The 22,729-nt window shown below is 38.2% G+C and overlaps 3 protein-coding genes across 3 annotated transcripts; 2 read left to right on the forward strand and 1 right to left on the reverse strand.

Annotated features, from left to right (window-relative positions):
- Positions 1 to 1,734: 1,734 nt before the first annotated feature.
- Positions 1,735 to 9,293, forward strand: ppp1r14d (protein phosphatase 1 regulatory inhibitor subunit 14D). Its single transcript, XM_008399462.2, has 4 exons — positions 1,735 to 2,109; positions 7,528 to 7,608; positions 8,712 to 8,744; positions 8,875 to 9,293. Exons 1-4 carry the CDS (start codon positions 1,930 to 1,932, stop codon positions 8,941 to 8,943), a joined length of 363 nt encoding a protein of 120 aa, XP_008397684.1. The 5' UTR covers positions 1,735 to 1,929; the 3' UTR covers positions 8,944 to 9,293.
- Positions 9,294 to 9,328: 35 nt separating this feature from the next.
- On the reverse strand, positions 9,329 to 16,387 carry zfyve19 (zinc finger, FYVE domain containing 19). Its single transcript, XM_008399463.2, has 11 exons — positions 16,221 to 16,387; positions 15,508 to 15,629; positions 15,373 to 15,426; positions 15,116 to 15,282; positions 14,076 to 14,218; positions 13,872 to 13,980; positions 13,026 to 13,238; positions 12,788 to 12,864; positions 12,489 to 12,590; positions 12,239 to 12,396; positions 9,329 to 12,011 (listed from the first exon to the last, which is right to left on the reverse strand). The coding sequence occupies exons 1-11, from the start codon at positions 16,272 to 16,274 to the stop codon at positions 11,933 to 11,935; spliced, it is 1,278 nt and encodes a 425-aa protein (XP_008397685.1). The 5' UTR covers positions 16,275 to 16,387; the 3' UTR covers positions 9,329 to 11,932.
- An 83-nt stretch (positions 16,388 to 16,470) lies between these two features.
- Positions 16,471 to 21,627, forward strand: bub1bb (BUB1 mitotic checkpoint serine/threonine kinase Bb). Its single transcript, XM_008399464.2, has 9 exons — positions 16,471 to 16,568; positions 17,430 to 17,592; positions 17,673 to 17,732; positions 17,822 to 17,966; positions 18,063 to 18,259; positions 18,357 to 18,520; positions 18,594 to 18,787; positions 18,888 to 18,988; positions 20,054 to 21,627. Exons 2-9 carry the CDS (start codon positions 17,450 to 17,452, stop codon positions 20,340 to 20,342), a joined length of 1,293 nt encoding a protein of 430 aa, XP_008397686.1. The 5' UTR covers positions 16,471 to 16,568; positions 17,430 to 17,449; the 3' UTR covers positions 20,343 to 21,627.
- The last annotated feature ends 1,102 nt before the right edge of the window (positions 21,628 to 22,729 follow it).

The raw sequence follows: 22,729 nt of genomic DNA on the forward strand, positions 1-22,729 counted from the left end.
ACATTCATTCAATTTAAACAAGATAAAACAAATGAAAAACAAATGTGAAGTCATTGACCACTTAAATTAGGGAAATGAAATGAAGATAAAATACTGTCAGTTTTTATATGCACAGCTAAAATTAACTGTTTTCGGCCTGGATTTAAACATTGTCAGAGTGTAGGCGTGCTTCACTTCAACAGGAAAATTTGCAGATTTTAGGAGCATAATGTTGAAGCGCAACATCGCTGCATTTGACTCTGGCTACCTGAAGTTTGGAGATGTATTTTGCTTCTATAGACCATAAAGACACTTGTACACAAGCAGAGTTGTTTTAAAGTATATTCACAAAGTCAGTGAAGAGACCTGAGCACTGGATTAATGTGGTTATATTTCTTGGATCAAGTCAGAACTCTTGCAGCAGTTTTGAAAACGCATCATGGCCTGATCTAAAGAAATTGATTAATGAAAAAGGTTACTGACATTTGTCAGTCTGGAAAAAGGTATAAAGCAATTTCTAAAGATTTGGGACTCTAGCAAGCCTTTTTGAGAGCCTTTGTCCACAAATAGGAAGGAAACTTTCTCAGGAGTGGCTGGGCACCCAAAATTACCAACAGCCAATTCAAGAAGACTCAATAAACCTCAAAACAACTGAAGCACTGCAGGCATTACTTGCTTCAATGACAGTGTCCACGTAACTGGGCAAAAACATCAACTGAAAACAACTGAAACAGAGTTTCAGGGTAAAAATCATCGCTGACCAAAGGAGGACACAAACCCCTATCTCCCAATTCCTAAAGTCACACCTTGATGATCCCAAAGACTTTTGGGGAAATATTCTGTGAGCTGGTGAGACGAAAAACTATCATTCCTTTATAAATTTAAAAGTAAACAGCATTTTTGTAGAAGAACATCATACCAGCCGACAACCATGCTGGTGGTAGGTAGTGTGATGGTCTGGGACTACTTTGCTTCTTCATGACGTGGAAGACTTGCTATTGTTAATGAAACAATGAATTCCGGTTAGTGACAGAAAATACTGAGGGTAAACGGGGGCCATTATTTTGTGACGTTAAGCTAAAGCCGTTGGAAAATCAGCAAATCCACGTCTGAATCAAAGTTTGAAAAAACTTCTGACATGGCGAAGACAAAGTAGTGACTTGAATCTAACTGTGATAACTGAAACATTTTAGTGTTACAAAGAAGCAAAACATGAAGAAATATATAAATGGGAAATACTTAATACTTACATAAGACTTTATGTGGATGAACCTTTTAATTTGGAAAGCAAGTAATTATTGCCACTCTCAAGGCAATAATTACTTTAGATACTTCAGTAAGGGGTGTATTGGAATATAATGTTTATTGGAATATAATGTTTATGTGCAATTACCTATGAAATCGAGAACAAAACAACAAATTCTTATTGTACCTTTTGTTTCATATGGATACACATATATTCAGCCAAACTGATCATCCCTAGACGATTGCCTTTTCAACCTTTTTTCCCTTTTTTTATTGCTGCAATTGACCTATGCTCTTCTACCTGCCATAAGAAAAAAAAGAAGAGAACCAAAAGCAATTACACACCCTGCAAAGTGCACCCACACACACACACACACACACACACACATGGAGAGTCATATCTCATTACCATCCTCCTGATAGTGCAGCCAGTGGGTGTTGCAATAGGAGGAGGTGGAGGGAAAGAGGGAAAGAGAGCAAGAGAGCGAGCTTCAGAGAGAATGAGCGAGAGGGAGGACGAGGACAGGCAGGGAACCAGAACCAGCGTTAAAGAGACAGAAGAAAAGAGGAGCAGAGTGTGGGAAGAGCAGCCCATCAGAAAAAGAGCTTTCAACATACAGAGGAGGGGAGCCAGTTTGTGTAGAGTGCGTCACAGCCTGTGGCTCTGTCTGTGTGATCCACGGTTCTCTGGAGGCCGTGGCAGCCATGGCGTCGGAGCCAGGCACCCAGTCCAGGGTGATGTTTCAGGCGCCGGACAAGACAGAAGACCCGGCACACCGTAAGCTGGGTAAGCTGACAGTGAAGTACAACCGCAAGGACCTGCAGAGGAGGCTGGATATTGAGGAGTGGATCGACGGGCAGCTGCACCTGCTGTTTGACTGCGAGGTAGGAGGAGAGGACTGTCTCACTCTGGTGCTGTCAGCTGCTCTGCATGCATGAAAAGAGGGTTCAGGGAAAGGGAGCCACAGAAATGCTCATAGGCTCCTGCCGTGGGTTATCTATCATACTTGGACCATGAAATGGGTGGGAGGAAAGAAGCTGCAGTTTCTGGTTCAGCAGCACTCATTTGTCATCAGCCTGACTGCAGCGTCAGCTGCAGCCATGCTCTCAACTTCTTTTATTTTAGTGATAAGATGCCTGAGAGGAATCGGATTTAAGAACATGTAGTTGTCTACATAAACTATGTGAAGGAGGTTATTTATTTAGACACCACATTGATCAAAACATTTGACCTTGTTGCAAATTGTGAAGTTCTGCACTTTAGATTTCTGCAGTTCTGAGACAAACATTCGTATTTACCCTGTGATAAATTACTCCGATATGTTATTGATGGGGAAGGCAGCAGTTGGTCTTTGAGTTAAGGCACACAAGGCCATTCATAAAGATACTGACTGTTTACAGAATTCTGCACATGAGGTGACGAAATGGAAAGTTTAGTGGAAGGAAAAGTGTGGTAGCAACAGGAATAAACAGGAGAGCCTCTAGAGAATTGGAAGCAAAGCCTATTCAAGGTTTTGGGGGAGACTTAAAAGTGTGGGCTGCAGCTGGAGGCAGGGCCTGAAGAGGTACCAAACACAGACGGGCCACAACTGTTGCACACCTTTCTTTTTAGCTACCACATTTCTTATCTAACATCAAAGTTAATTTTGCTTTTAATTAGGAAAGCAAGGTTTCAGAGTTTGGAGAAAAAAGCGGAAAGGCACCAAACAACATTTATTTTTAGTAATTATTTGAGGAACCATGTTATTTGCTGTTGGCCCACCATGTTTAATCAACTTCAAGTTGTGTTCACATTTGGTCATCAAGCTTGCTTCACTCAAACCTCAGAACATATGAGGCAAGGAAGGAGGAAAATGGAAAAACAACAAAGCAGATTATACGAAAGCTGATATTGAGTCCTACTAAACACACCAGCATTGCCACAGGATGATTGACTCCATCACAGAGAAGCCCTGTTCAAGTATTGAGCACATGCATTGCATACTACATGGAGATAATTAAGATTACAGTAACAGATAACAATAGGGAGACATTCCTGCATTTAAAAAATTTTACTTATTGGTCCAATGTACTGGGGATTAGGAAAAAACATTAATCAACTCGTAGGCACAGCAATACTGGCTTCATAATGCAATCCCGTTCTGTGGGATACAATCCAATTATGTCAGAGGCTCCATATTGACTTGCTTGGCATTCTGTGAGGGGAAACCATGGCAACAGATGTCTTTTCGCCCACATGAGGCTGCTTGGCACGGTTGAAATTAGAGGTATCCGTTAAGGATTGCGAGCTTCTGGGAAACAGTGTCTCTCGGATGACAAGATCTCCTCCTTTTAACCCAGAAAAAAGGAAACAAATTGTTTCTCCTTTTATTTTCAAGCCAATCAAGCAAAGAGTTAATTGCAGTCTCCTCCCATTAGCCAAGGAAATGTACTATTGCTGCGAAGGGAGATAGTGTCTTTCATACAGTTGCAAAACAATCAAAATGTTAGAAGCAGCTCGTAAACTTAGATAGAGAAGGTATATAGCAGGAGTGTAAAGGATAAGTGGAGATAAGCTAATAGGTCATGGCAACAAAAATACAAGTGTCCACCTCGGCAAGTGGAAAATATTTGTCTTCAGTATGTTTTTCCTAAGAGCAACGCTTTGCTCAATGACAAATTAGCACTTAACTTTCCAATGTTTTGCATGAGTCACTTGTGCAGAACTGGTTGTGGCTTGTCCGTGTGCACCGGGTAGTGTAATGAATTTTGCATGGGCCTTGGGGGAAGGTTACTCTGTTGGTTCTCAGAGTCTTCCGCGTGGAAGCATTTACCATCAGTCCCCTGTGTCATAGCCTAAATTATTTATCTGCATTTCTAATTCATACAAGGGCCGCCCGAGTCAGGAGTGGACCCCTTAGTTTCACACTTCACACCTTCTGAAAAGTTGGAAAACGCATTTCAAAAAAGTTTGAACAGCACTTTTATGCTTAACATTAGAAATCAAATCTGTAGTTTAAAAAATTGCACTCTAATGAAACGCAGCGCATTTAGGAAGCAATAAGTCACCTGGAACATATTTTGTCACATAATTAACCACAGAACTTGTTTTTTTGTGGGGATTGTATGTGATGAAAAATGTGGAAAATTATAAAGTGAGAAGAAACTGATGCAAAACATTTTATGAATAAGCATTTTATCTGTAGTTTGCATTTTCATACAGCATCTGTAAACATCACTAGTCAGGTCTTCTCACAGATTCTCATTAGGATTTGGCTCTAGACTTTGAGTAAGCTTTCTAACTAATGCACATGCTTTAGTCCAAACCATTCAATTGTAGCTCTGGTTGTATGTTTAAAGACGTTTTCCTGCTTGAAGCTGAACTTCAGACCGAGGTTATATTCACTCACTGCCTCTAACAGGATTACTCCCAGGATTTGCTGGTATTTAGTTCCCTCCATCCTCCAATCAACTGTTAGACTCTTCTGTCTTTTCAAAAGAAAGACAGATTTCTGACATACTCAACTAACAGTTGTCCTATGAACAGATTGTCTCGCCTTAGACGTTATCTCTGTAATCTCTGCTGCTTCTCCACATATACCCTTTGCCTCCTGACTGCATCGCTGATAAACACTCTACTTGCCTGGCATGCCTAGGTGGACGGCCTTCCCTTGGTAGTTGGGTTATGTATTTTACTGGATTTCAATGATGAATTGAACACTACTCTGAGATGTTCAAAGATTGGGTGGACCCTACTTACTGATTAAGTGGCTTCTGAAGGCAATTAGTTTTACTGATTTATATTTTGGCTTATCAGATGACAAATGAATACACGCCTCATTTACAAAGACTTTTGATCGCCATGTCACATTTTCCTTCCTCTCCTTGGTAAAATCCCAACAAAATACCTTGGAGTCTGCAGGCTGTGATTTAGAGACCAATATGGAACAATCAAAAATAATCTAACTAAGTTGCATTCCCTCCAGAAATCTGGGCTGCTATTGTTTTTAAACAGAAGGTTGTAGAAATGTATAATATTAAAAGATCTTTTAACTAATCTTGCTTTCTTTCAGGGTAATTAATGGATGTTTAGACATGTTCACAGCTGGTCCTGCTAACAGGAAAAGGGAAAGATCTGATAACCGAAACACACACCACCATAACAGACTAATTTTCCAGGGCTCAGTTTCCTTTACAAAAGCATAAACACAGGGAAACGTGTAAGTAAGGATTCGCTGATTGCTCCATATTTATGTTTTGTTGGGATGCTTTTGCAGATGGATGGTCCAGTGGATTTTGTTATCTAAAATGACTAATTTGCAAACTGTTATTTCTGAATCCTGTCCTCCAAGACAAGTTTTAATACTCATGAATGTCAGCATTATTGCCAGTGCTCATTCTAAGTTAAGTCTTTTAACTTCAGAAATTGCTGCAGAGACATCTGTGTCTGAAGGTTTTATTAATATTCAACATTCCCTAAAGCAGTAACTCTCGACAAGCTGGAAACTGACTGGATATGACATAAAATTTTGTAAGTTAGATGAAGATTAGTGATAACTTGTGAAAAGCATCACCTTTTAATGTTGAGTGATGCTCTGCATGGATGGCTGTATGAAGCAGTGAAACGTCAGGGTGGAGGTGGTGAAAAGAAAGTAATTTAACATTAGTTTTCACAGTCTTTCCTCTTTAGCTCTAAGATTTATTCTTGCTCATATTTTATTTATTTTGCATAACAAAGAATTGAAGTAAATGGCAATGTAATTAATCTCAGTTTGCGGCCTTCGCAAGATAAAGCATGGAGCAAAGGTTCGGCCGTAGATTTATCCTGCAGAGTTCAGCAGAATCACAGAGGGTTCAAACTTGCAGCACATATCAATTAGAGGGGCCGTAGGGGACTCTGAAGAGGCCCCATCTATTTCACAACTCAGCACTTTCACATTGATTACCTTCCTTCCTCATGAGCTGTGCAAGCCCAAGTCAAGAAAATCCCCCATCCGGAAAATATTCCCTCGAAAAACGAGGCCACACTTGTCAAATGTGAGTGCTTACTTCAGATATCATAACTCCATGAACTCTGCTGATTGCACTCCTCATTCTCTCTGAGAGTAGAGCATGGACATATTACAACCTGGCTCTAAGTATTGATCGCTTTCCTGTATTTGCCTTGGATGAGAAAATAATTTGCTAGGAACACTAAATTGCCATCACAGTTCATAACTTAAAATGCTCTTAGTTATAGTTAAAGATTTGACAAAACAAATTTTGAAATGGAGATAAAGTTGCTCATTCTGTATTGCAAAATATCTCAAGCTCAGTCAGATTGTATGGAGAGTGTCTCTAAACATCAGTTTCCAAGTCTTGCCACAAATTTTTAATAGGAATCAGTTCTGGACTTTAACAGAGCCATTCTAGCATGGTGTGCATTTATCAAAATGTTTAACTGCAGATCCGGCCGTGTGTGGTGTTATCCTGCCACGGCTGTTTTGTAGCCTCTAAAAGGTTATCTTAATTTTTTTTTCATTTTTTCATTCCCATTCAAATCAATGGTGACCAGCTTCACTAGTATAGGTGAAAAGCATTCTCATCACAATGTTACACAGGATTTAATCAAGAACTATCAAGATGGATAAGCATGTCACACTTTTCAGATTTGTACTAGAGGGAGGGAAGAAAGTTTGTGATTTGTAACGTGAAAATATAAAAAAAAAACCTTTGTCAGCTACTGCACAACAAAACCAATTGAGAATTAACATGGTGCAGAGCATCTGTGGAAATAATCCTTCAGTAATGGTTGAACTACGTGGTAAAAGGTAACCCATCCATGAAATGTGCTGCTGGTACGTGTAAACATTGGCCTACTAGAGCCCCTTCTGCCTCAGTGCTCACGAGCGCTGCTCATTAATCATTTTGTGAGAAACAACCCTTATTAGTTTTGTTTGTACTGTTAGAATAGTTCTACTTTACCTGAGACACTCGGTAACAAAAGTGATACAAAGCTTAAATAGGCATATGCTATTGGCTTATGAATGATTTAACTATGTGGTGTAGACATTTTAACCACTACATGTAAAAGGATGACACGGTCCAGTTCAAGGCTGTGGGTGAAAGATGGAGCTGACCTGTACCGTCACCCTGTTGGGTCAGTTCAGACCAATTAAGTGAGTTGGCTTACTTCAGGACTACCCACCAAAGTTTTCATATTCCATGCCTGTTTTGCAGTGTAAAACTAATGCTGTACATTAGCAATGTAAATGTAGTGTAAATTCAAATATAGGTACTATTGTGACAGAAGAATACATTAAATAACTTTAATTTCCATCCCAGGAGGAAGAGATTCCAGAGTTAGAAATCGACATAGACGAACTCCTAGAACTGCCCGATGAAGGACAAAGAACTCGACTTGAGGTATGTTCTATAAATGTTTAAACACTTCTCCGTCCAGGTGTTAAAAGTTGATAACAGTGTTCGTAAATTAGGTTGGGATAGGGTCTGGGATTTTCCTTTAAACTGTTCAATAAAAACGCCTTATGTCTCTTATTTCTTCCTTTCTTGTTTTCCCAGAGATGCCAGGTCTGCAAAAGCAAATCATCTGATTGATTTTTAGCAGGATCTCTAAGTGCTTACGTGGTCTGCATTACACAAATAAGTGTTTTGTGGGGTCATAAAATAAACAGAGGCAGCTCCAAGGCAGAGTTTTTCTTTCTCTTTTCTTAATTGTGTCTCGTCTTGGCAGCTTTGGCAACAGCAAAGTGGGTCTGGTTCCCATGCTGTAGCACTACAGATTTGCTGCACAAAAGCCAGTGAATGCACCGTTTCCCCTGTTGTATAATGGACTTTGTTGAATAAAGTGTAGTCCAAAAGATGAATTTGAAGATATTCGCTCAAACAGTAGATTTGTAAAAACCGTTTCTGTTTATACCATATGAATAACATGAAATTAGAAACAAATTTTGTTTGGTTTAGAAGTTATCGATTGCTTCAGTCTAGTTTAAAGTCATGCTACCTCTTTATGCCATGGTTAACAAGATATCTAAATAAATGTGCACGACACAAGCTGAAATCTTTAAACACACTAAATGCATGCTGGGAACCAGTGTCGCAACATTTGCAGTGAAAAAGCAATAAAGATATTTTAATCATGTTGGTTAAATGTTCTCTGCTTTTTCCATTGTATAATTCTGTTTTGCTAATTTGACTCATATGAAGCTGTAATTTTGTTTCAGTATATTTTAAATGTGGCATAAAAGCAGAGGTGCCTATAGAATTAATTTAAAGGGTTTAGATAAAAATAAAAATGTCCTAAACAAATCATCTTCTCCAAACTTTAATTTCTGTCTGTATAACATTTTGTATTGGACTCCCCAGCCAAGAAACGGCCTGGTTGGTTCAACATGTTTTCCTGGGTGTCCATTACACTCGTGGGTCCACCTTTGATGGTGGCCCTACTTGATAGACAAAAAAATTTTCCTTTCTTGGACTAACTTTTTATTTCTGTATTTCTTCTTCAGGAATTATTGCAGGAATGTGGAAAGCCAAAAGAGGTAAGGTGACAAAAAAGCTTCACTTCCACATCCAAAGACAGCCAATTTTAATAGTTTACTCATTAGGACATTCATACTGTCTATTTAAAACGTAGAGAATGAAAATCTGCTCTCTGAAACTTCCCCACAGGAGTTTATCAACGGGCTGCTCTACAGGATAAAAGGTCTACGTAAAATGTCAGGCCCCTTGAAGAAGTAATTGTAGGTCAAATTAAGAACCAAGACGACGTGGAGCCTCTTCTTTCCCACAGGTTAAGAGTTTGTATGCCTGGAAGAGCAAATATCACATCGGGGACTTTTCCTGACTTCTTCCCCCCTTCCTGAGTCAGAATGGATTTTTTTTCTGCTCAATTTATGGACTCTAAAAATTTAAGCTCCCTTCAAAATATCAATAATGTAAAAGTGATAAACACCACACAACTATTACCCAGATGGACTCTTTTTTTGTGTAAGAGTTAGAGTGTACATTTTCAGTTTCTTATTTATGTACATAAGCATTTTGTTCAGGTAACAGTGTTGTTGGAATAAAGTGGAAGCTTTTCAAAACAAGGCTGTTTGTGCAAATAATCAGATTCAGAACAAAGTGATGAACCAGTTGGTTTTATTCAACATTAATTATGCAACTACAGGTTCCATTTGAATAAATTAGAGTATTAGTGAAAGGTTTGTTTGGGTTTCAATTCAAATAAAAAAGGAACACAAATGTTTCACATAGTCATTACAGTGGCATATTTCAAGTTTTGTTTTTGCTAATTTTGATGATTAGGACCCAAAGCTAATGAAAACAAAAAAAGAATTGTTTCTGCATCAGAGACAATCGGTCAGCGGTTCTGCCAAGATGTCAAGAAGGCCCAGGTTGATTAAAAAGCAGCTTTTAGCTTATTTTTAATGTTGCGTTTGATGTCTCTCACCTTCCTCTTGATAATACAACAAAGATTTTCTATGTGGTTTGGGGTCGGGAGAGTTTGCAGAGGAGAACAATGATGCCTTGGTCATGAAACCAAGTACTACTTACAAGTCCTGACTGTGGGTAGTTCACTGGATCTCAAGCAACCTTTTTACTCTGCCTCAGCACCTTCCACTCACCTTACTATCAATATGCTTAAATATAGTACCCTGTAATCATCCGGAAAATAGCAATTTGCTGTAAGCTGTAATCATCTAAATGAATAGAAGTGAATGCTTGAAATATATCACTCGGTGCGTAATGGTTCTCTATAATATGAAGTTCACTTTTTAATTTGAATTACCTTCTACAAAAAAAAGAAGAAAAAAAAAACGAATTATTGGAAAAGCAGTTGCATTACTTGGACAAAATTTACAGCACTAATAAAACCACTCTACTATCACAGCCGCTTTTCATTACGCCCTGCGGCACTTTGTCTGGACACAGCTGAAAGGATAACCGTCAGCGTTCTGTTTTCTGACATGAATTTTTCAACAGAGTGATGGAAACAATGGAGGCGTCAACATGTCAGGTCTAGGAGTAAACACACTGAAATCAGCCACAGGATGTTCCATTAAGCGTGCACCCATTATACCCATCCATTTCCTGTGTGTGGTGGTGGTGGGGTGGTGCATGACATGGCCAGAAAAGGCAAACATGGCCACCATTAATGGAGGGAGCACCCAGAGGAGAGTGTGAAGGCTTCCTCCAAGTTAACTGCACTTTGGTCCTCTCACTGTCATAGGCAGTGTCTTTTTGTTGAGGGTTCCATTACGGTTATTTGTACGACTCTGACTCATTCATTCTTTCACTGACAAAGAATCCATACATACAGCACAAAGAGGACCTGCCAGACGATTTTCTCAAATAATGACACATTTCTTAAAAAAAAAAAAAAAGGACCTTTGGTGTTAAAAATAATCAAAACAATTGCTTCATTTAGAATCAAGCGACAAGAGAGTCAGCGCTAATGTCAGAACCACAGCCAAACATAGACAAGAACAACAGCACAAAGGGAACAAAGGCCTCAGTGATTCTTTCACACGGACTCATCTGTGACTTTTTAGTATCTAGCTGACAATAGTCTGCAAGCGAGTGCACATTGTCTCGGGTGAGCTCATGATCTGTCTTGCTTGATGGAAGTGCTGCAAAAAAGAAAAAAAAACCTGTGATGCTTCTTATTCACTTTGACACTTCTAAGTTGTGTTTTCTTTAGCATCTTCAACTAATGCCTTTTGTTTTTTTTAGCAAGTTCTAAGAAGATAATTTTCAGATATTACATGTCTTGTCTAATTTTAGTCTAACACTGCTAGAAGTCTTGCACATTATTTTTAAATGTCTTTTAAGTTCCTCACTACACTTTGCCTTGCAAGTTGAATCAACCCCTCCAACTTTTTTGGATTTTCTCACACCACAACCCCAAATCTCATTGTCTTTTATAGGGATTTAATATAAATGACAAACACAAACACTCTACAGATTTTTTTTTTTGCACAAATGAACTGGAAAACATATTCAGTTTCTTTTACACCGATACCCCTAAATAAACTCCAGTTCAACCAGCTGATGTCAAAAGTCTTATAAACTTATAAACTAAATGTATACCTCAAGTGGGAGAATCAATCATCAAGACAACTGTGAGTGTGCATGTGATAAAAAGAAGTACCCATGAAGAAAAATGATGCTCTTCTCAGATGAGACCAAACGGAACTACTTGGTAAATATTTAAAACATTATCTGTGTTGAAAAATAAAACTCTTAACACACTTAACATTGTGATGGCAGTGTCGTACTATGTGTGGGTGGGAGGAGGAAGTGAAGTAGAAGGCAATCTCTGAGGAAAAAAAACCTGTTAGACTTGAGGATGAGATGGAGGTTCACTTTAAAGTGGAACATTAAGACTACGAACAGAAACAGTCGTATCACAGGTTGAAAACCATGTATCCTTTTTTTCCTGCAACATAAATACATGCTACTTTGTGATGGTGTATCACTATAAATCCCAATGAAATACAATTAAGTTTGTGGTTGTGCCATGAAAAACTGGAAAACCCCCTGAGGGTGTTGATTAATCCTTAAGCTAGGCCCTGTAAGTCAATGTGTTATGATGAGCTCTGGTTTATAGTAGTGTTTTTATTTCCTATAACGCCGTTTTAGGTTACTGCAATACTCCCTGTGAGGCTAAAGAGCAAGTCCTACAGCCATGAAAGGTCAGAGTTTAATAAGATGAGCATCTTCAGTATCATGTCTTCCTCTTCTTCTTCGGAGCAGTGTAGCTACTGGTGTGATGCTCCTTCCTGTCATATTTATCATGGCCTTCCCTGAGGAGATGATAGAGAGCAGATTGATAATTCATCACAGTAAATACTTTATATTCATGCTGCTTAACAGTATGGCAGCAAGCTGTGCGGGACTTATGTGGGTCGTGGTTTGCATTCCAAATCATTTTTCTTGGGGCAAATTGAAGATTTTTCCAAGCACGACCTAATTTTGAGTCATTAACTGGAATCTGCTGTGTTTTTATGGCGATTAATGCATGTCTTTTTACCGAAAGCAGCGGCTGCAGTACAGGTCTCCGTCACAGGTGTGGCAACGCAGGGTGGCGTTTTTGTTACAGATGCAGCACCAGGGAAGTTCTTCGTCGTCGCTGTCTGACGGCTGATGTGCAGCAGCAGCGGGAGAGGTCCGGCTCGTCGGGGCAGGAGTCTTTAAAACACATCAGAAGGAGAGTGGCTTCAATTTTAGGCACCCAAAGGAACGAAAACAATACATTTGTTTGTGAGGTCTTATTTTAGTACTGGTTTTGTAGAGGTTTTCTTTTTTTCTCTGTTCCTGGGTCCGCTGTGCTCTATGGGTATGTTGTAGCCACTGGCTTCATCAAGTGCAGCTTCTTCTGAAAGCTGGAGCCAAAAGTAAAGAGGACGATTAAAACTTCAAAACACGTCTCTATTTGAATTCACAAATTATTAAAACGGCCAAATAGCAGCCTCTTGTGGCCGTAAAGGCCATTCTAAATACTTCACAAAAAGCTTTTAAGGGTTTAGTAGCAAATTTATTATTAAGCATTCATCTATAGTATCAACATTAAATGACTAACCTGTTTCAGGACTCTCCTCACGGCTTCTTCCTCAGTCTCTTCTTCACTGTCAGGTTGTCTGAAATCCTCTGCTGTGACTAAACATGAAGCGAACAAAAAAAAAAGGTTGATTTGTCTGACATGAGCAAACAAATACTTCTGCAAAACAAGACAATGCACAGTCTTGTTTTGCTGTTTGAAATGGTACCATAAACCGATGGACGAAAGATAAGATTGTAATGCTCTTGGCTCCAAGCACCTTTATCTGGATCCTGCCCTTTTAACTGTGCCAGCCTCTTGGCCATGTGAAGGATCTCATCCTGGGAATATTTCTCCCTCTTCAGTTCCTTCATGGCTTCTTCAAGCAGACAGTCTTTCTCTGCCTCCTGCTGTCTCACTGCTCCCTGGTTGTCCTCCAGGTTCTCGTCTGAAGCAGCACTTTCACCTTTGTTGAGATCGTTCATATCTACACCTTCAGAAGTGAAAAGTAAAACAATGTCTTGTTTTACTTAGAAAGCAATGAATGTAACTTCAGACTCTGCCAAATGGTTATATAGTGATTTTATTACTTATAGTGCCAGTCAAAACTGTACCTATGCTTTTAGTAAGCATGTATTTGATGGTTTCTTAATGCTGCATTTTGAACAGTATTTTTCAGGTGAGTTTTAAAGAGAAAAATTTAGCTTTTTAAAAAACTATACATAAAGGCTAATGCACTGAACTGATATTTGAGGAAATGTTTTTACACAAGTTGCAGCTTCTGACATAATTCTGGCTGGATATTTGACGACTGCTAGTGACAATAGTAATAGAGCTCATTTAGACTCTTAGCTGTCCTGGCAAAGACCTGATCTCGAAGCACAATTCATACATTTTTATTACAGGTGAGGTTGGGGTGATTCCAGAAGCTTAATGTTTGATTACTTTATCCATGTCAAAACAAATTTTGATGCATGTTTGGGATGATTTCCTCTCTGAACACCTAACTGCCAGGTCCTTCTTCCTCATTATTCTGTTCTCCAATGATGTCCCCTTAATGATGAGTGCATATATACATTTGACTTGTACTATAAATCTCAAATTTATGAGACAAATATTAACTTACTATCTTCTGGACTTGACTGTTGGTCATCAATGGCGACTTCTTCTGCCATCTGAGTAATCAAATCATTGGCTTTTTCAGTTTGAGTCCTGGTGTCAGGAGGCTGGTGTACCTATATGTGTGAACACATAAGCACTTACAAAATAGCTACTTTTTTCACCGAGTCCTATACTTGAGTCTTTCACACGATTGGGATGGGGAACTCACTGGTCGAGGAGCTTGAGATGGAGGTGGCTGACCCCGCAGAGCTGCCAGGCGATCCTCCATATCCTCTGAAGAAGGCACTGGCTGGCTGGGCGTTTTCAGAGCAGCAAGACGTGACTCAATCTCCTTTTCAGAAGGGATAGACTCTAAAGAGGTTAAAATGTTATTAAAGACTTTTAAAAAAAAGAGAAAGAAAACATATTAATGCTAGGCATGGACTGATATTGGATCTCAAAACAGATCAAAGTTTTAAAATGTACATGTTTTTTTTTTATGGACACTGCTAGACAGCTGGCTAAAGGAAGGCTCCCATACTTTTACCTCACTTGCAAGAAAGACAAATTTAGCTGCTTAATTGTCATTCATGTTCGTTTTGCATGACCGTGCAAATTTTTTGAAAAGAGCTACTGTTGGGTCGCTATCCTATGGCTCGACCAACTGATCCCCTAGTGTTAGTTTATTATGTTTCTGTTACTCCTTAAAGAGCAGAAAGGCAAAGAAGGCATAACAATAACTGTAACCAAGCATTTTACTTGAAATATTCATATTTCAATTCAATAATGAAATAACATTATTATAAGTTATTATAAGTTTGGTTAATTTAATCAGCACAAGAAAGAAATGATTGTTTTTCACTTTCAAATAAAATTGATGTTCTCTGTCCCATTTGCATCAACTGAGCTTGGTAAAAGAGCTTTTTGTCCACTCAGAACCATATATTGGAACAAGTTGCAGAATAACAGGAAAATGACAGAGTTAATTTCATTAAGTGATTTTAAAACTAAGTCCTTGAGACTAATTCCCGGACAGACAAATGTTTTACAGTTCAGATTAATTGTAATTTCTATAAAATTTGAATGTGCTTCTATTATATTTTGCCTGTGTTTGGTTGTGAAACTTATGTAGCTGTGTTTTGCACTTGCTGCTGCCTATCTTGACCAATTTTGCATTGGGATCTTCCTGATTAAATAAAAATAATACCATCCCATTAAATCATCAGCTTTGATATAGATGATAAATGCTAAAAGAACTCAATGCATTACTTGGTTTGGTGTCTTCTTTTAGCTTTTGAAGCCTCTCAGCAATAGCGCAGTCTTCTTTACTAAGCCCTTTGGTTGGTAGATGGACCGATTTGCCATTTCTGCTCCCTCCATGCACACCGGGCTGTGTGGACTGCGGTTTCTGTTTGGCCTCCAGTGCTGCAACCCGTCTGCAAAAAGCATGAATTTTAAATGTTAGGACACTCCTGTTGTTAACAAGATTCTTTTGATTTTTTTTTTAAACATCTAGTCATACAAACTTTTTGTAGTTTTCTGGAGGGGACCATCTTCCAGCATTGTTCGAAGATTCCCCTCTAACAAGAAAGAAGGTGAAATATTAGCCTATGAAAAAATGTGGTTTAGTTTGTTTTCTGTGTGTAGGGGAGGTGGTTTACCTTGTGAGATTACCATGACACTGCTTGCAGACCTTCTGCTGGGTGTTGCCACAGCGAGGCACCACAGCACTGAGACTCAAACAGCTGGAGCAGAAGGAGCGTCCGCAATTCTTACAGCCCAGCTGAAGGGAAAGTTTGGTGGAAAATGCACCTTGTATGTTACCTAAGCAAACTTTAATAAGCATTGGTGGGGTCGTATTAGTTCTTCTGGATCCCTGGATTTTTAAGTTATTTATTTTTATTCTATTTTATTTTCTTAGAGTTAAATTTAAAACTCTAAAATGCCTTTAAAACAATCAAATTAAGATTTTAATGTCTTAAATATATTTTCAATTTGCCTTTAAGAGTAAGCAGAGCAATATTTCAATTATATTAATTCAAAAAGTATTTTTATTACAACCATTGCAGCTTGTTTTGCATCAAATGTCTTGATTAAGTTTTATGCCCTTTCATTATGTTTCTAGTGTTGAAACATCTTCACAATTTCTGGCTTCAACATTTTCCATTAGTGGAACATGTATTTTCATGTACTCTAAATTTATCAGACTTTCCTATGTATCGCAAAGGCTGTCGGTAATAATAGCATATACTTCAAAAAAAAATATTGAGAAACAGTATTTGTATGGCTATTTTTAAGCGAGAATTTATGTCTAAGGAATCCAGGGGGAGCAAAGTAATGAAGGCCCCCCAAAGGTTGAAAAGCTGTATCTTACCTCCTTCTTGAAGAGACTAAACTTTGATGCACAGCCATAACAGCGACTGTCCATTGCGTCTCCTCTTGAGTAATGCGATTGAGGACGTACGGAAATGCAGCTATAATGGGCAGAAATTTGGAAAATTGGCTATGTGTTTTAGGGTGGTTAACGTTGTCATTATCAAAACAGGAAGCAGACCGGAAATTGTAATATTACGTCACGCAGAGTTTCCTGTGTGGGATTCGTCCAATCAGCTTTCTCCGCGGCCGTTGTTCAAAACAGAAGAGCTTGCGAGTGTAACGGCGTCACAGCGCTAGACATTAGCTGAAGATATCCTACCAAAAGAGGTTAAAACGGATCAAAAAGGTATTAAAAACAAGACCATTATCTATCGCAGGTTCTGCTTAACTCTATGTTTATCTTGCAAAATTAGCTAATAATGTGAACATTGACAAAATGTATTGATCTAAAGCCAAGGTGAGCTTCTCATGTCATTCCGACTAGCTAGCTTAGCTTCGTGGAATTCATGCTGTATGTTGGATACGTTTTCTCACAGAGAAGTTAATTTTTTTCTTTAAGTTTATCTTGCACGGTACAACTCTTTGTAATATGGCATTTTAACAACAACAACAAAACAGCTAACTTTTTCTGCAATCCTGAAGGGAAACCCGTCGCGGAATCGCTAATGTAATTGCCATTGTAAAGATTAACTGCGAAGGTCACTTTGCAGAATAACCCTCTCCTTTATGTTTAGCCCCTCTTTATGTTCAAGAGGGGCTATATAACGATCAAAATGGAAACATTGTTGTTTAATTATTATATGGGAAATAGGGATGCAGTGTTTATCCATCGTTCTTGTTTGCACACTGAGCAATATGCGAACAGAGAGCCAGCCTTGATCATGAGGTTGTTGAGTTTAAAGCTGTGATGTACAAAGAAAACTGGATATGCATCTGTCGGGTTTGAAACTCACTGGTTGGTTGCATTGAACAAGAAACTGTAGTCTAAAATCCCTGGATGTGAATTTAAACTAAAGGAGGTACTTTATTTCACCATGACTGTAGGAGATTTGAAGTTTTTAGTACAGTATAATGGGCATGTCAGGTTGGCTCTGAAAACAAATGTAGATGTGTATCATGGGAAAATAACACATGCATCACTGCAAGTTTGAACTTCTAATAATCATAAGAACATCTTAATGAGCTGCTATAATATGTGTATGTGTAGCGATCTAGACTTTGTCAACAATGGCAGAAGGAGGAGATGTGGATTGGGAGCTCAGCAAAGAAAACATTCAGCCGCTGAGGCGCGGCAGAGATGTATCGGTGTTGCATCAAGCCCTTAGCCAACGAGAAGAAGGACCCACCTCTGCAATCAACCAGCAGAAACAGTAGGAATCATCTCTCTAACTTTAGATTTTAAGTGGAAAATGATCAAACGCTGGTTTTATGGTTTGTTCTGTTTCTTCAGGATGTTTGAGTCTGAACTTCGAATGTATGAAGGAGAGGATCCACTTAGTGTTTGGGATAGGTAAGTAAATTATACAGGATGAGCGACAGGTTTTTTTACATATTGCCTTTCTATCTCAAAACCTCTGACATCAATGTGTGGTTTAACAGGTATATTAAGTGGACAGAACAGACCTTTCCTCAGGGTGGTAAAGAAAGCAACCTTGCAACATTGTTGGAGCGGGCTGTGGCCAGATTTACAGATGAAAAGATGTATCACAATGACCCTCGCTATGTTGATCTCTGGATCAAATTTGTATGTACTCTTTTAACTTTGGATTAATTTAGGTATTCTGATAAACAAGCTTTGTGGTAGTAAAATTTGCCAAACGTTTTTGTTGTATGTCACCAGGCAGAGAACTGCTCAGAGCCCCTCGATATCTACAGGTATATGCAAGCACAAGGAATTGGAGTGACACAGGCGGCGTTCTACATTGCTTGGTCAGAGGAGTACGAGAATCAGGGCAGTTATCGAAAAGCAGATCTCGTCTATCAAGAGGCGTTCAAGAAGTTTGCTGAGCCACATGACAAGCTTCTTCAGTTTCACAAGTAAAGTTCTGTTTAATTATGATTACACCTCTCAGTTTAACTTCCTCCTTTTTGAACCGTTCTGTAAGAATTGCAACATTTGAATGGTCATTCCCAGGGCTCTGCAGGCTCGTGTGTCCCGACAGGCGTTATTAAAATTGGAAAACGACAGCAGTGACGAGGAGCCAAAACAACCTGAAAGAGTTTCACTAGCCGACCTCAAACATAGAGGGAAGAAGAAGGCCATTGCTCCTGTCAACAGGACTGGGTCGGCAATCAGAAGTAAGTGAAATTTCTAGCTGATGTCATCCCTATTGTTATTGCATTTCTTATTTTTGATGCCTTCCCCGGGCAGGTATTAGCGGAGGCCTGCCATCACGCGGTACCCCGGTCCTTGGCAACGTCTCAAACAGTAAGCTGGTGATTTTCGATGAGAACAAAGCTGATACTGCGGGTCCATCAGAACCTTCGCTGGAATCCTGGATGGCTCCTCCCAAGTCACGGGCAAAAGAAAACGAGCAGAAGCCAGATAAATGGTGTGATATAAAGGTATGAAAAGACATGTCTTTTTTTTTTTCCTCATGCAAATTGGCACATTGATGTCTACTAAAGAAAATCTTTATTTTTCTCTTGCTTATAAATGTCATAGATGCCCCAGAAAACAAAATTTGGACATGCAGTCATGCCTCCACCACCTCCGAAACCCACCTTCCAACCATTTGTTGAGGAGTCTGACCAGCCTCCAACAATGTGAGTTCCTCCAGGAATCATATTTGGGATAATAACATGCTATAGATCAACATGAGAAATAATATTTGTAATTGGAGATAATTTACATTTAAAATAGGAAAGGTAAAAAAAAAAAATTGTGGAATACACGAGTGTGGAGGTCTAGAAGTTCTTTGTCTTTTATTTTACATAAATAAGGATATAAATAGTCTGAATGACAAAATCACACAGTTTTAGTAAATTGGAATATTGTCAAAAAGTATATTTATTTCAGTGATTTGTTACGTTTAATTCAGAAAACTACAACATTACTTAAAACTCTGCCACTGGATTTCTGATTCAGAAATTTTGTGTTTTGATGGGAAAACTGTTCACAAGTTGATAGTCATCAAGAAGATGGTCACTGACATCCGCTACAAAAGGTCATGGCTGCATGTTTACAGAATGCTTTGTCGAAGCATATATACGGAAAGTTAAGTGGAAGGAAAAAGTGTGGCAAAATGTCATTAGACACACAGCAGTTGGAGTCAATGCTTCAAAAGCCACCACACAGATTTATCTAGGACAGTGGTCCCCAAAGTGGGTCCTCGAGGGCCGGCATCCTGAATGTTTTAGTTCTCTCCCTGGTTTAGCACACCTGGATCAAATGATAGCTCATTAGAGGCCTAAGAGGAACATTGACATGCTGAAAAGGTTGTTACTACCATCAGGGAGAAAACTAAAACATGCAGGATGCCGGCCCTCGAGGACCGACTTCGGGGACCACTGATCTAGGACAACGGCTACCACTGTTCCGTTCCGCCTTTCCAAGCTACTGCTGAACTCCATAAACCTCCTTTCAGATGAAAGTGAATTTTTCATTTCATTTGGATATCATCCCAGAATCTACATAAAAGTTTGCTGAAGCGTTTCACTCCTAAATCTTTAATGTAAATTACAAGAATGTGATGATCAAAATCTTAGGCCTTTAATTATTTATTCACACTAAACATTTTTAATAGTTAATTCCTTGTTTAACAATTTCCGACTTTAATTTCTTTTCGAGATCACTGTAATATTAATATTAATGTCTTTCCTCTCCTTCAGGACGCCGTGTAAGATAAACCCGACGGTGAACTCCGTTCTTTCAGCGCGGAAGCCGAGTAAAGAAGAAACTCCCCTGAAAAGACTGCAAGAGCACCAGCAGCAGCATAAGGAGGCAGAAGAAGGAAAACTGCAGGAGCGAAGCATGTACTGTAAAGAGCTGCTGCTCAGCGGCGCCACCGAATTCTGCTTCGAGGAACTGCGAGCTGAACACTTCTTCAAAAAGATGGCACAAAAGTCCCAGGAAGCCAGAGGAGACGACTGTGAAGCCGCTGCCGATCCTGCAAAGTGACACTTGCACCTTAAAAAATTTGCCAAAAATGTCACTATCATGTTGTAGTTGCTCATGTATAGTTTGTTTTCCTGTTAATATTGTTTTGTATTGAAGAGGCTTTTTAAAAAATACTTTTAATTTCAAAGGATTTTGTAGGGTTTGTCAAAAATTCCTGCTCAAGAAAATGCAGACTAAACATTACGGTTAAAAGACAAACGGAAAGTCGTTTGACATGCAGGTGTCCTGCCTCTTGAAAACTATTACGTTTTCCAGCTTTTTTTTTTCTCATGCTCTTCTTTATAAATATGGAAATACTCCACATAAGTTTTTTTCTCTGTTCTTTAGAGCAGTGACCTTGATAGGTGCCGATAATTTTTTTTTTTGTCCATTTCAGTATTTCTTAATGGTTTCACTAGTACTTTTTCTATGACACTCAATTTTAGATTAAAACCCTTGTTTGAAACCTCAAGCGTAAGTTTGTGTTGCTGAAATAGTAAAGACTCTTTGGCAGTTTAAAGCTAAATCCCTGATGATCAAGATAGTTGAGAAATGTTAGACACATAATTCTTATGTGTAATTGCATGTTTTACTCTTATTAGTTACCATCTCACTAGATTATGATAAAACGAGTAGTGAATACATGGTTGCTAACTAACAATATATAATTTATTTTCTTTGAGTGACCTGAAGATGCTCAACATCTTCCTGTGTGAACTAAATTTAGATTTGGTCCATTCAACAAGGAATACAAGATGCCCAAAAAGCTGGCCATGTTTTGGCGACTTTCCCAGCTTATATGTGAAGTTTATTTATTTATTATTGCATACACAATTTACTAGAAAATGTAAAAGTTCAAGCCATTGACTTGGATATTTTCATCTGATTTTGATGGGGGGGGAAGAGTTGAAGTTCCTGCAATAGATCATGATAAAAATTGTTTCATGAAAGTAAATTGTTGTATAATTTGCTGATGTTTTAAAATATGAAGTTTTACTAGAAATGTAATAATTTACAACAACTCATAACTCAAAATGAGCTTGTAAATTACAACTTTTATGTGCTGTGAGATCCTAGGTTTTTTTTTAATTTTAGATTATCGCTGTAGTGTAAATTACTTTATCCTATAAACTAAGATTCATAAGATTACATTGTTTGGGCAAAACATCCACATTAAGATTTTTTTTTTCATAATATCAGCTGTTGTGTGAAACATGTTCATTGGTTCACATTAGAGATGCATAACATTGTTTTTAGAACAAGCTGGGAGCTTTTAATTAAAATTAGGCTTACAGGTAAAACAGAATTCTGTTTGGGCCTGGCTAATTTCAGTTTATTTTGAAGAGATATCATTCAAGCTCATATAAAGATTTAACGATATACACATAATTCACACTAAGGGGAGAAACACAACCTCACACTCGCCATGTTAGATAAACAAGTCTTGCTAAAATATTCTCACATTTTGTCATAACTACAAACTTCAGTGTATGTTATTGGAATAATATGACAAATACAAAGAAGTGCATAATTATGACGAAAAAAGATGAGTTATAGTTCCCCCTCTTTAATCTGATTCTCTTTAATAAACAAATACCTTGAGGATTCGCCTAAGTAGTTAATAGAATTGAAAGACAAAATAAGGTTGACACAACGAATGAGCGAGTTAAGGTCATCCTTATAGATTTCTCCTAAAAAATAGAGTGGATTTAAATGCAAATATTTAAAGCATTCCTAGGGCAGTTTTCAGGTTTTATTTTAATGATAATTACATTTAAGACTAGCATTATTCTGTTTATCCAAATTAGGTCATTGTTTCCTGGAGCTCTGCATGGTCAGGAGTATTTTTAGTGACAATGTCTTTCCTTATTGTCCTGCATCTGACCTGAATAATTTTCAGTCACTCTATTAACGTGTTAGTGAATAAATATTTTTCTTTGTCATATCCATCTTTAAATATTCACACACATACAGATGCTGCTGGAAAGTTATTTTTAATTTTAAAAAATTCACCCAAAAAAATTTACTTGGTTGCAAAAATGTTCATAGCTTTACATATTTTATTGAGATTTTACATAATTGTGATGTGAAAGAAAATGACGTTTAAACATAAATATTTTTAAACAAATGTGTGTCATTCATCTATGTTCAGGCTCTTAGTCTTCAATACATTTTTACTTATTTCTTTTAATAAAGATTTTCAGGTTCATAGTAGAACATAAATAAGATTAGGTCTAAACAATTTCTTTGTAGCTCTGTACAATCTTTTAAAATCAGATTTTTTTTCTGTCACTGCTGCTGATGCAATATAATTTCCCCAAAAAATGAAATTTCTATTTATTCACTCTATTCTTTTGCCTGTTTAGAAGGTGAACCTCCACCACAGCTTTTTACACATTCTCCTCCAA

The sequence above is a fragment of the Poecilia reticulata genome, linkage group LG22 (assembly GCF_000633615.1).
Source record: "Poecilia reticulata strain Guanapo linkage group LG22, Guppy_female_1.0+MT, whole genome shotgun sequence".
NCBI classification, from domain to species: Eukaryota; Metazoa; Chordata; class Actinopteri; order Cyprinodontiformes; family Poeciliidae; genus Poecilia; species Poecilia reticulata.

Excerpts from the sequence above, each read along its gene's own strand:
- ppp1r14d (XM_008399462.2), top strand. The coding sequence starts at position 1,930 with ATGGCGTCGGAGCCAGGCACCCAGTCCAGGGTGATGTTTCAGGCGCCG. Across the intron at positions 2,110-7,527 it reads ACCTGCTGTTTGACTGCGAG|GAGGAAGAGATTCCAGAGTT; the intron begins GTAGGAGGAGAG and ends TTTCCATCCCAG. Across the intron at positions 8,745-8,874 it reads AATGTGGAAAGCCAAAAGAG|GAGTTTATCAACGGGCTGCT; the intron begins GTAAGGTGACAA and ends ACTTCCCCACAG.
- zfyve19 (XM_008399463.2), bottom strand. The coding sequence starts at position 16,274 with ATGGACAGTCGCTGTTATGGCTGTGCATCAAAGTTTAGTCTCTTCAAG. Across the intron at positions 15,427-15,507 it reads TGTCATGGTAATCTCACAAG|AGGGGAATCTTCGAACAATG; the intron begins GTAAACCACCTC and ends CTTTCTTGTTAG. Across the intron at positions 14,219-15,115 it reads AAAAGAAGACACCAAACCAA|AGTCTATCCCTTCTGAAAAG; the intron begins GTAATGCATTGA and ends TAACCTCTTTAG.
- bub1bb (XM_008399464.2), top strand. The coding sequence starts at position 17,450 with ATGGCAGAAGGAGGAGATGTGGATTGGGAGCTCAGCAAAGAAAACATT. Across the intron at positions 17,593-17,672 it reads GCAATCAACCAGCAGAAACA|GATGTTTGAGTCTGAACTTC; the intron begins GTAGGAATCATC and ends CTGTTTCTTCAG. Across the intron at positions 17,967-18,062 it reads TTGATCTCTGGATCAAATTT|GCAGAGAACTGCTCAGAGCC; the intron begins GTATGTACTCTT and ends GTATGTCACCAG.